This window comes from Talpa occidentalis, unplaced genomic scaffold (genome assembly GCF_014898055.3).
Source record: "Talpa occidentalis isolate TD23 unplaced genomic scaffold, MPIMG_talOcc4v2.1 talOcc4.278, whole genome shotgun sequence".
NCBI lineage: Eukaryota > Metazoa > Chordata > Mammalia > Eulipotyphla > Talpidae > Talpa > Talpa occidentalis.
Genome location: NW_023602940.1, coordinates 18,521 through 32,072, shown reverse-complemented (window position 1 = coordinate 32,072; position 13,552 = coordinate 18,521). Strand labels below are relative to the sequence as shown.

Below are 13,552 nucleotides of genomic sequence, written 5' to 3'. Positions count from 1 at the left end.
GTTGTTGATTTGGTTTCTTTACTTTTAAAATAAAGCTATAGCCCCTGTGCACTTTTAAGGAATAGTGTTTTAAACATAACTAAATCAGTATCTACAGAACAAATGGGGTTTCTAAGGCTCCACCTTTAAAATTAGACAGAAGTATTATATTCATGTTCTACCTTAACCAGATGATAAATTCTTTGAGGCTGTGACACGTATTTTGAAACAAATCCTCAAGTTTTTCATGTATAAGTTGGTATCAAGTCACTTCCATATTGTGCTTAGTTTTCTTGGTAGCCCATCAGAAGCTAACATAAGGACTGGGCAAACCCCTAAGATGTCAGCATACTTTGCCCATGCCTATACCAACACAAGTGTAACATCAGCTCTAATATCTCAGCACTTTAGGGATTCTGGTCCCACTCCACCCCTTGAGCCATCCTTCCTTCTTGCTGTATTAAAATTACAAGCCTCTTTTCTCCCCCATTTCTTGCTAATCATCACAGACTTTGTAAAAATCTTAGTGATGGCAAGGACAGTGAGTGAAAAATAGTTCAACTACGGGTTCCATGTCTACTGGCTGTAATCTTCATCTATAAAACAGTGACACCGTCACATCCTTGAGTAAAGAATTAAAGAAAATGAATGTTAAAAGACCAACACTTATTGCAAGCTCCATAAATAGTGGCTTTTAGTGGCCAGATAGAGGTGACCTGGAGGTTATTAAAAATACATTCCTCTTAAGCATGCCTGGCAGTCTAGAAAAATGGATAACGCCAGTGATAGACTATTTTCAACTTTAAAACAAGTTCAAATGGAGAGTGAAAGATCATAAGCACTTACTATGTGCTAGAAAAACCACCAAATTAATCACGCGACTAACCAGTTAATATCAACATTACATATGAGAATTGTTAAGTATTTTAGTTGCCAAAGTAATATCAACATTACATATGAGAATTGTTAAGTACTTTAGTTGCCAAATAGCATTAAGTATTTAATTCTGGCAGATGATAAGCACATGCAGAACCTGCCTTCTGGAGGCTTAGAAACTAAAAGTGAGTTTTTTGATTCAATTTTAGAATCAAAATATGGAAATTCTGAAATTAAAGCATGCAGATTTACTTAAGTGATCTTTATCGCACATGTAACCCATATAGTCCCGATAATTAGTCTAATTATGAGACAGTCACTACTGGTCAAATGTCTCTTTACTATGGGAAATAAATTTTTCATGTCGGTCTTTAAAGTTAAAAAAAAAGTGACATAGGGCCTACTGCAACATCTTCGCTGGAAGACATAAGCAAATATGCACTTACAAATGCCTTTAGGGGGTCTGCATGTAGCACTGTCAGTTTTGTTTGATACATTAATTCCATAGCTGCTTATGGTTTACTTCCATATCCAGGATATGAGGGTCTCCAGAGAGACTGTATAATGGTCTCACCCTTTCCTCAACAGACAGGTAATAATACAAAAGAACCCATACCCAAATTATAAATTTTTATTGTTTTTAAATACTATACCAAAAAATGATGTATATTTCTTAACAAATCCAGAAATAGTTGTTCCAAATTAAATGTTTTTTCTCTATTTCAGTAGTTGCTTTGAGTTACTAACATGATTTCTATTCCACTGATTACTTTGGCCTCTATTGTAAGCATAAGAATTCTTGCTTTATTTTTCACAAACTCCATAAATTAAGGCCATTCCTATGGAAAATTTCAGGAACTAATTTCTTCTTTCAGTTTCTGAATCCTTAAATATTTGAGATGTCACTTTTAAGTTGCTGTTTTCTTACAGTGTCAAAAACAAAGTACAAAGGATTGAGTCACAAGAATCTCTGTCTCCAGTATCCTTAGTAATTACTATATTCTAAATTTCTTACCTGTGAATTGATAATATTGACTCCTCCACAAAGACCAGTTTGAATAATATTTCTAAATTTTTTTATCTGTTTATTTTTCTAAATTCATCCTCCCTCTACTATTCATTACTTCTTTTAAGAGGCAAAGTAGTTTGCAATATATTAAATCATCTTTTAGTTTAAGTGTAGGCAGATGTCTAGAAAACTATAACCAACACCCACACACACCCATCCCACTTTCCACGGCTATGTCTATCATTTCTCCCCATATAGTAAAGAGATTTTAGGATATTTCACTCAACTAAAGAAATTGCCATCTTAACTTCATTTTGTTATCTTGAAAAAAATAGTAACAGGGCAGGCCAACCAAAAACAATGTGATGAAAAGATGTGATAAAATGAAGGGCATGTTGGTAGAAAAATAATTTAACAGTTATGCGAGTAACCATAATATTTCTATAAAATGACAAATTTCTACACATGCATTCTCGCAGGTCAGTCCTTCACCCTAAAGCCTCTTTAAGGAAATAACTTACAATAAGTAAGATACCATTAAGCAATGACTTATAGGATGGTTACATAAATGTCTTTTTAAAAGTGTAGACACCAGTTGACTGTTTAATACAACAGCTGTTTCCAAGCCATCACTGGTGTCATAATAAATATTGAGACCTATACTGCTGATATACAGAATTTATTAAGCTTTTCACATGTAATAAAGCATAGTTTCAGTTGCATCTAAAGTGCTAACAAAAGCTCTAGCAATCAATAATGGCAACATGTTATTTTATAACAACACTTGTGGCTTTTGAAATTTGGTTTTCATAAGATAATTTATCCTGAAGTAAATCTAGTCATGCTGTTAAAAAATGCTTTATGTCACACCAAGCATGGCAATTAACATTTGGCATACACAATAATAAAACAATCACAACCTGATAAATAACAAATACAACATTGTAGGCCATAACCATACACAGCATAAGAAAAAATTATTGGTGATGAGTAAGCAGCTATTAAAATTCAGAGTACCTTGGCCTCTACATAGAAGCTTTGGTTCATTCAGCCCTGACATTCAGTTTTCAAAGTAGGGGACAATGTCTACAGTATCATTTTATAATTTCTAACACACTGAAAACAAGTAGAAAATGGTCAGCTGATTTTTGTTAATGCATTAAATCCTCAGGAGTTATCAGCAACCCCACAGTATAAAAATTTTTCAAGTTTTATTAGTCATGTAACTGTGCTTCTTATTTTATATTGTGCTGAATGGATTAAATGAAGACAACCATGTTTACCCTAATGTGATTGGTTTTAGCATTTTTACAGCTACCTAGATTTAAGAAACTTTGAGACTTTTGAGCTGAACAATTTGATGAGAATGTTCACATTTCACCCTACTAATAACACTATACACTTGATTCAGTATGTTGTTAATTTACTCTGAAACTAAAATTTCAAGTTGATGAAAACTAAGTTGAAATGGCATAATAACCAATACACTGAAGTGGTAACTGTCACAAATGGTGATAAACAAGTAGGAAATGGTTCCACTCTCACATCACCTCAGTTTGAATGAACTGTGCATATAGTCACTTACAAAACTAAAGCAAACTGTATATAGAGCTGATTTATTTAACTCTCTGCTGTCTTCAGACACCCAACACAGAAGATACTTTACTAAAACAATGCTTATTCAAAAATATTTTTTGTAGCTGGTAGTTCCTCCCCTGAAGATAAGGAAAATTATGCCAAAACTTTTAATAACAGGATTCAGAAAATTTTAGGAATAATTTTAATTGAGTCAAATCTCCGGAAGTTAAAAGAGGGGAAAAAAAGAAAATTATATAGCAGATAAAGATGATTAACCTGTATCCCAAATCCAGGACAGTTTTTGAAAGTAGGAAAGCAATTATAGTCACCTGCAGTTTCTTGGATCATTCTAATCAGAGTTCCCCAGCACTACACAATTTTTATAATGGTATTACCTAAAGAAAGGACCTTGAGTATGCATTAAAGAGTGTTTCCCAGGAACAGAGGTGAAGATATTTTTATTTTGTTCAACCCACAAACTATTTGGTCAAAGGGAATATGTAAAGCTAAATAAAAGCACATCTGGTAGAAATTCATAGCAATGAATGTTGACAAGATGTACTTGGATCTCGCTTGCAGCATCTGGCAGTGGGTAGCAGAACAAAGGTAGGAATCTCACAGGCTCTCCTGAGTCTGTTCTGGAAGAGGCTCCGTGGCAGTGGCACTAGCATTTGCAGTCGAATTCAAGATTTCTCCAAAATCACCACCAGCAGGCTTGGTTCCCCCTACTTTAGACTTTTAAAAAGGTTCAAAAAGGAAAAGACATCATGAAACATAAATTTAGCTGAGTCTGCATAAAGTAATTCTAAATTTACTTTGAAGAATAAATCGGGAACCTAATAGCTCAGTGATTATTACATATGTGCGGAACATATAACTCTACATTGTATGCATAAGGAGTTTAGTACTTTTGTGTCGTTTGCTGCATTTAATAGAAAAATGTATGTGGTATTCCAGCTGAAATACTCAGATTGGTAAATTCTACCCCTCCTTTTTTTCCTTTCTGCCATAATATTGTTTTTCAAATATATTGTTTTTCAAGAAATTTGTTTGAATAACTTTTTAAGGTTTATTATTCTAAAATATCTATTGAATTGTCTTTATATTTGGCTAAGACTGTATTCCATCAAATTGTTCACCAGCTACACTTATGCAAAAAAATGAAGAACAACAAAGGAGAGAAATACATGCATTTTTCCCAGTTAGAATGTAAGCTTCCTAACGCTTTGCTCCTGGAAAGTTTGGTGCCTACATGTTTGTATACATGTTTACATACGTTATCACTGTTTGCAGGGTAGGACCAATTTGGGTTTTTTTTGGGTGCTTTTCTATATATTTTTAAATTTCTACAATAAAATTTATATTAAACTTTGGCCAATTACAAAAATTTTGAAGTGACTAAAACAAAAGGCAACATGAACTTCTAGAGTACTATTGTTTTTTAAAGCATGCATTTCCTTTCTGCTCTTAGTATTTGCCATGCTATAACACACATTCAAAAAATACTAATTAAAAAGTATACATTACCTGAAATATCCATTAAGAATATAAAGAATAAAGTCATTAAAGTTCTTTCTGGTTTAGAAAAAAATATGAATGATATACCCAAACCAAAGAAAATTAAGGCACCAGCAAGATAGCACAAAAACTGTTCATCTCTCTACTTGCCTTTAAGTTTTCGACCTTTTCTTCAAATGATTTGAAAGTTGGGGAGTTCCTGCAGAGAGAAAAGAAAAATAAATTGTAAAATTACAAATACTGAGGGGAAAAAAAAACACCTAATGATTTTGTAAACCTCCTTAGTTGACTTTTTCTTTGCCATAATTCTCAATCAGCAAAAAATATCTCTCTCTATGTATATATCTATGTCAGTATGCACACAAATATGTCATATATGATTCTCAATTTCTGTTTTGAGGTTTTCACCATGCTTTTGATTCCATGAACAAAGCCCATCTTAGACTCACATGATATATACCTAGTCCAGGATGTATGTGAGGAGAAGAAACATCAGGTCAAGCATCAATGTGTCACTTCCCCAACCAACTAGCCATGGTACAAGAAAATGCTGCCACTAGATCAGTCTGATTTTGGTTAACACTCTATGCTGTAGAATTCTTGTTTAAATTCACAAATCATCTGGCAAGACTCCTGCATGAACTCATTATCAGACAAGCAGACCATATGGGACTCCATAACTAGTTGCCAGGAGCAGCATAACTGGGAGAGGCGGGGGGGATGGAAGGAAGGGAGGCCCACAGAAGCACAGCTCTGCCTACTTCACAAAGCTGCCACATCAGAGCCCATGAAATTCCCTTCATGCCTTCACATTCATCCATATTAATTAAGGAGGATCACAGCGCCTATGTTGTTCACACATGGATTTCGTAAGCTTTGATACTATCCACCCAATACTATCTTTCCTACTACACCAAGAAGTGAAAGGTGAAGAAGGAAACAAAGGGTTTCTTATTCCCACAGCGGTGATGGGCAGGCAGGCCAAGGTGTGATTCTCAGGCTAGGGGTGTCAGTACTCTGTGGGGAAGCTGTTAACATAAATGCAGATTCGCCAATCCTACCCTAAGCCTAACTAATCAGAAACTCGAGGGGTGGGGGTCAGCAATTAGGGGGCTTTTAACAATTCCTGCAGGTAGTCCTGATGTACACTGAAGTTTAAGCAAAACACATACTTTAAAAAAAGAAAATCCTCTCTCTAGAGGGGTTAGGAGAGGTAATAACATAACCACTTGCAAGTGCTTACTGATGAGAAAGGACAGTAGAATTAAATCACAGTTGGCTCCAAATTTAACAACGTGGAGGGAAATAGAAAAAGGGATAGATAGGATGGAAAAAAAGGTGGGGGGCAGTAAATGTAACTAAAATTATTGCAGAAGTGGTTGGACACCTATATCCATGAAGGGGAAGTTTATTAAGATGAGTAATATTAACCTTTTTAGTTAAACAGATGTCAGATGTGAAACAAGCCAACAAAATTGTTTAGAAGTGATAATTCCTTTTTTAAAAAAATCAAACAATATCTCTTGCACTCATCCTAACAATACAGAAAGAGCAACTGAAAACTGCTATCATGTTAAATTTGTAGCTTGTTTGCAGTAGAATTCTGATTCCCTACTTAGAACAGTTCAAGTTAAACATCTAAATAACGAATACTTTACCTCATAGCAGGCATGCTAATTGAATGTTGAATGGAGCGTATACTAAGAGGCAGCATTAAAAAGAGATAGAAATGAAGTTAGTATAATGGTAATTGCACATTATTTAAAAGGCAACTAAATTTTAGGTTTCTAGCAGCTTCGTCTTTTAGGCACCATGAAGAATTATCTACTTTTTTGAGATGGAGGGGAGCAAAGTTATTCCAATATAATTTATTTTTATTCATGAGACAATTTAATCCCAGTAGTTAACAGAACAATTTATGATTTTTTAAATAATTCAACCTTGCATTTTTACAGCACTTTAAAAACTATAAAGTGCTTTCACCCGTACCTGTAAGGCATTTAGCATCAAGAGTCAGAAGTTAAATGATTTACCCAAGGTCACTTGGGTCTTTGGGACTCAAAAATTCAATGTTCACCACCTCCCCTCAAAAAATAAAGCACACATGTACATGTACACACAGGCACAAGCAAGGCCAGTGAAGGGCTCTGTGGCTGTCTTTCCCTCACATATTTGTTACCTGGTAAGAACAGGAAGGTCTCCAAATAAATTACTTACTTGACAACTTTAAGTAGGTGGGACTGTAACTACTTATTGGGGCTGCATTACAGTCTCAGTAGTAGTAGTATCTATTTTCCATTAAGAGGTACATATATTTCATCACAGTTAAACCTAATGCTATTAAATGTCATTCAAGTATTACTTGTCCTCCCATTTTACTTGCACCAACTTCTTACTCCAGACAATACAGTTCCGGTTCACACAGGCCACCTCACAAGGTGAAAATGCCTTAATTCTTGGGCTCACAAAGTCACTGTGTCCAGTTGATATTATTTCTACACTTATAATATTTTGATTACTGACATGGCATTTTTAGATAAGCAAGACAGTTCAAAGTATTAATCCTGAATAATATTTCGTGTTTGTGATTTAATTTTCTCAAAGACACAGTGGTTATAAATGACAAAGAGTTCCAAATATATCACCTCAAATCTACTTTTTGTATAATTTATTCATGAGGTATGTGATAATGCTATAAATGAAAATATGCCAGTAGCTTGTGTAGACAAGATAATCAATCAAATATTTGGGCATTTTTATACTTTATTCTGCACATAACACAGTAAGAGATTTGTGCATTCTCTCTCCTATAATAGTGGCAGCTATCTCAGGTGCAAGAACATAATCTACTCTGAGAGAAACTTGTTCTTTTCGTTTCTTCTTGGTCTATTACAGAATGCTGCAGTCTACTGCAGGACAAATTAATAAAAATTAATAAAAATCACCCTTCTTGGCTTACAATACCAGAAATCAAACGTCACCTGCCCTTCCTCAAACTCTGCTGTGTAGCCACATTGCCAGAGCCACCTTCTGTCAACATCAAATAGATAACTAGGTCAGGAGCTCCACCCACCACAGATAACCTTCTACAAATTATTTGGACTAAATGGAAAAAGAAAGAATTAAGAAAACAGAGTCTTATCCTGGGATTTTGTAATTAGGACACTATGCCACTGGTTAGTTACACTTAAACTAGAAAGTCACGTACACCTGATGTTGAGGAAGACATTTTGGGTCAAAGTGGAAGCTACAAGAATGCAGAGGATGTCAGTTCCCAAAGAAAGGACTGAATCTAAGCACAGAGAGAGGCAGAGAAATGAAGAGGAAATGATCATGAGGGGAAGGAGCCAGGTAGGAAAGGAACCTGATGCTTAGTTTCTAAAAGCAACCTTGGTTTCTAAGTTTTCCAATCAGCTGGGCTAGCATGAGTAGGTCCCAGCCTGCTTAAGAAAAAGCAAGATTTGGAATGTTTCTCCTTGGATTCCAAAACAATTTGTTTCTGTGCAACATAGTGCCCTTTTTTGTCAGTTAACTTTATAGTTCTCATAGACTTAACTAGAACATTCATTTTGGCAGAAATGACCAGATTCTGGCAAAAGAAGGTGAATAATGGCCAAACATGTGACAAACTGCTTGCAGACTGAATTCATAGCTTCAACAAAATGAAGAAACAGGTGGGCAAAGTAAGGACACATTTCAGAAATGCACAGCTAATTCTTTTTTTTTTTTTTTTTTTTTGTGGGACCCTCGCTGGTGGCTGGGGAACGAATCGGTGCTGCAGAGGCTGCGGGCAGCCTGCGCCACCAGGGGAGGCCCAATGCACAGCTAATTCTAGTTACAGTCCCGAAGCACCCATGTACAAGATCATTTCCTCCAGCTGGCATTTGGTGGGTCCTGTGACCCTGCAGCCAGCACACAAACTAGTTAAAGGGGAACAGAACAAATGCAGAATAAAAAGAATAGAGAATTCTAGGTGCATCAAATTGACTGTAAATTCAGCATCCAGGGCACAATGTAATTTAGGATTATCCACATAAAACAAGTCTTGAGATGATAAAAGTTGAAAAAATGAATTGTAAAGACATTTGGAATTATCAGGGGATAGAGAAGGAAAATACGAAAGTACTCTCTGATGAGAGGAATGAGATCCTTTCTTTTCCCATTCAGTGGTGGAAATTTTCAGCGTAACAGAATTGTTTGGAAATACCTTAGTAAGTCCAAAACAAATATAAAGTATCTAGAGGTTTACATGAAGAAACACCCATGTAAAAAGGAAAAACTTCCTTTGGAAATAAAATCAAAGTAGTACTTCTTAAATATATCAAAAATATTTGACTAATAATGTTACTGAATTGTGATAGTGAGCTATTAATACTACTATAGTTTATACCTAACACTGACACCAAGTGAAATGAGAAGGCTCTTTTAAAGTTTCTCTCAAAAATTAAAGGCATAAGTCAATGCTTACCATATATGTGTAGAAAATAAGCAAACAAGAGAGGTGGATATGAACACACTATCTTGGGCAAAAGCTGGTTGTCCCCAGAGGATCTCCCAGTTTAGTGCTCATTAACACATCCCATGTTTGATCCCCAACCTGGCATAGACACCTAATTCTTAGGACATCAAAAACAAATCTCGGGCCTCCCTGGTGGTACAAGGGGTTAAGACGCAACCTGTGAAGCTGTCTGCAGCCTCTGTAGCACGAGTTCGATTCCCCCAGGCCAGCCGGCCTGTGAACAACCCACATGGAGCAGCAGACCTCTCCTGACTCGCCCACTGCTCCCCTCAGCAGTGTATTTCCATCAATCTGCCTGTTCTGTTCCCTCCCCCGTCTCTGGTGGATCCTCTCACCCACCACACCTCTGGCCTGTACCCCAGGTCTTGTATGCATAAATATATAAATCTCTCTCAGCCTCACTCCCTTTCTTCTTCCTTATTCACCCATCAAACTATAAAGCAAATATCTATATCTACATCCCAAGTACTAATTTATTAGTTGACCAAATAAAATAAAAACTGTTACTAAGTCTAAAATACATGTCAACAAATGATCCACAATTCCATCAGAGAGGGAAATCACTGCCATAGGTTTGCTGGATAAGGGTGGACTCAGAACAGAAGATTAACTAATTATTTCACAGCAAGTGGGGCTTGCTTTATCTGCCTCTGTGGGAGAAAGGGTCTTGCTGTGGGATCAAAACACTGAAGATCGACTGTCCAAGTTCACGCTTCTGGGACAGTTGTTGGGGGGCACATTGCCAGTATCTGTTCTGTAACTCACTGATCTAAAAGAGATGGATTTTACTTGTATGTTTCTGTATTTTTTTATCTATTTCCTATTATATGTGATTGCATAAAAACAGACTACAATCAGAACTTCTTAGCACAGATATTATATTAAATGACTTTACCCAACTTATATTGTTTGATTTTGCTATAAAATTTAGCTTTCAAAAGATTTTTTTTAAAAGATTGATTTATTTATACAAGAACTGGGGTATAGGCCAGAGGTGCTGGAGGGTGAGAGGATTCACCAGAGACAGAGAGGGGACAGCACAGGCAGACAGATCAAAGACACTGCTGAGGGGAGCAGCAGGCAAGGCAGGAGAGGTCTGCCTCTCCATGTGGGTTTGTCCCTGGCTGGCCTGGAATCCAACCTGCACTACAGAGGCTGCCGACAGCTTCACAGCGTGGTGCTCAATCTGTGCCACCTGGAAGGCCCTGTCTTTCAAGTTTTAATCAGACACCTTACTTTAAACCTCCACATATTGATATGCTGATTCATTAAAGCAGGGTTGAAATTGGAGGCCTCCCTGGTGGCACAAGGGGTTAACACACAGCACTATGAAGCTATCTGCAGCCACTGCAGCACATCCCCAGCCAGAGAAGTGACCCACATGGCGCAGCAGACCTCTCCTGACTTGCCCCTACTCCCCTCAGCAGTGTATTTCAGTCAGTCTGCCTCTTCTGCTCCCCACTCTGTCTCTGGTGAATCCTCTCACCCTCCATCCCCCTGGCCTGTTCCCCAGTTCTTGTGTGCATAACTAAATAAATCTTTAAAAAGAAAATGGTAGATTGCATTAAAATGTGCTTATTATTTTTGTCCTATTTAAAAGCATTGCCAGAAGTTTCCCTTAAATGTTTGTTTTTAATAAATGACAAGTTCCTAAAAAAAAAGAAAATGGTAGATTGCATATAATTGCAGTTGTATTTTAAATGAAATGAAAAAATTCACTCTATGGAGTTAGGAAAGAGTAGAAAAACTCTGGTGAATTAATACTGAGCCATCCTTATGTACATATTTTTAGTCTTTTTAAAGATATAGAGAAACAGTGATATGCACTGATCAAACAAATTCCTCCAGAGTCCTTACATATTTTCATATTTTTGTTTATATCATATTGAACATTGTTTTACTGAACATTGTTTTATAATTAGTTACTAACTGGGCACTTCCAATCCAAACTCATTCCCAGTCCACGGAAGATTTTAAGTTCTTTCCAAAGAAGTACTATGTCTGGTTTATAGTTATATCCTTTAGACAGCAGGCGTTCTAATGGCAGCAGAACAGTCTATGTGACTGCATACATGTTCACACAACTCAAATAACTTCAGGTAAAAAAATGTGCCTAGAGCACTTCAGTCATTTATAATAATTAAACACCAGAGACAAAGAATCACCTCCCATCAGGGATTCTTTGCTTTTTTTGTTAAACACAATTTTAACTTTAAAAAGTCCAACAATTTGAGTTTACTTAGCTCTGTGTGATTTATTCTGACTTCCAGGGCAACGTATAACTAAGACAGGAGGACCTCAGCTCTAAGTACCTGCTTGTTTCTTTAAGGCAAATAGCTAGACTAGCAAGTGTTTGCTTAAAGGACGATATGCATTAACAACAACAGAGACAGAGACCACTATACTATCCTCCCCACTTACAGACTGAAGTCATTCTTCCACCTTAGTTTATTCTGATGACTAAATAATCACAGTTTGTATGGAAGAAAAAGGAGAGGTTTGCTCAATACTACAAAGCTTCCATCTAGGGCCTAGTTTGGCTGACATCTATATAATATGACTTCTTATTCAGCTTAATGTACTTTATTTTTTTTTTTCTGCAACCATGACATTTCCTTACATATTTAAAAGATATAACTAGAGTAAAGAAATAATAAAATTGTGAAACATGTCCTAAAAAGTACAGAGTAATGTAAATTTTATATTGGGTATATTTTACTATACACAAAAAATTTCTCTGAGTAACTAACAATACAGAAGATGAAGGTCCTGAGGCAGTACATATGCAGAGTATTACAATTGCATAATGGAACCCAGGTGATAGAAAATTCCAAAATCCTTACAAAAGCACCAAAGAAATTGAAGCATCAAAAACAAACAAACAAAGTCAGACATTAAAAGGGAGGGATTCTGCATACCATGGTAAAGCGGCTTCTTTTTACTAAAATATATAATACAAAAATTTAAAAAGTCAAAATCATTTCCATATCCCCTAAACCATAGTGTCAAATTCTTCTTTTAATTTATCCATTACTCATGGTGTACCAGAAACCCTCCCTTGAATATAGGATTGCATTAGAGAAAAAGATAGTCAAAACGCAAGAAAGGTAGGTAGAGGACAAACACAACCAGCCAACATGGCATAAAAATCTAAGCACACTTGTCTCAAGACAACTGCTAAGCTACAGTGACAGTTCCAACTCTCCTTACCTAAAGGAATGTGAAAAGGCCTGAAATCTGTAAAAAGCCAGAGCAAGCATTAAAAAAGAAAGGAAGTTCTGGTAAATCTGAAACAATTAAATAACCTACTTTTTACAAGTCGGGTAAGATTTTAACTGGACACTGAAGTGCCGCACAGCTGAGAGGGCAAGCCAAATAATGAGAGCACCTGGGTGATATACATGTAATTGCAAAAAGATTTAAGAAACCATGTTTATTTTATGTGTACAATGGTGATAACCCAAACATAATGAGCAAGTTATTTGGGTACCAGAGAAATACAATGATTGACCAAACTTATTCAAACAACAAAATTCTGGTTGTAAAACCAAATTTCTCAACACACGAAAGACGCAAAGGCATGCAATCTGAGAGTTTTGTTTTTAAAGCACAAAGTCTGCATGCCAACAGAAGTGCTGGCAATATAAACCATGTTTGTCACTTTCAGTATTATCCTAATCCACAGGGGTGTCAGATAAGACATGGGGGGCGGGAGGGTGGCGGCACAAAAGCACCATGAAGTGGAATTAAATTCTACAGACTAATCTAAAATAAAAAAGCAAAATAAAAAGTGGAGGAAGACAAAGGACTTTGGCAAAGGTGGTTTAGAGGAGGGAGAGTACCACGTGGACACATATGGAAGAGCAAAGATGTAACCCCCAAATTAAAATTATTTTTAAAAATGCAAAATAAATAGCAGTTGCTCAAAAATCAAGATTTGGGCCTCAGCATGAACAAAGATATGGCTTATAAATCAGTACAAATCAGTTCACAAATGAGTATGTTGTAATCACACCAAGATTTGTAAAAATGTACCACAGAGAAGTGAGTGAAGGCAGGTCTCAGTTGAAGTG

At 36.2% G+C, this 13,552-nt stretch overlaps 1 protein-coding gene across 1 annotated transcript in view; it reads right to left on the bottom strand.

Annotated features, from left to right (window-relative positions):
- Positions 1-1,476: 1,476 nt before the first annotated feature.
- LOC119254056 (tumor protein D52-like) overlaps positions 1,477-13,552 on the bottom strand; it is a 29,971-nt gene continuing 17,895 nt past the window's right edge. The window contains exons 7-10 of the mRNA XM_037521233.2: positions 12,690-12,716; positions 6,619-6,660; positions 5,111-5,159; positions 1,477-4,177 (exon numbers count right to left, since the gene is read on the bottom strand). Coding sequence (XP_037377130.1) covers positions 4,058-4,177; positions 5,111-5,159; positions 6,619-6,660; positions 12,690-12,716 — 238 coding nt within the window. The 3' untranslated portion in view covers positions 1,477-4,057. The remainder of the gene's footprint in view (positions 4,178-5,110; positions 5,160-6,618; positions 6,661-12,689; positions 12,717-13,552) is intronic.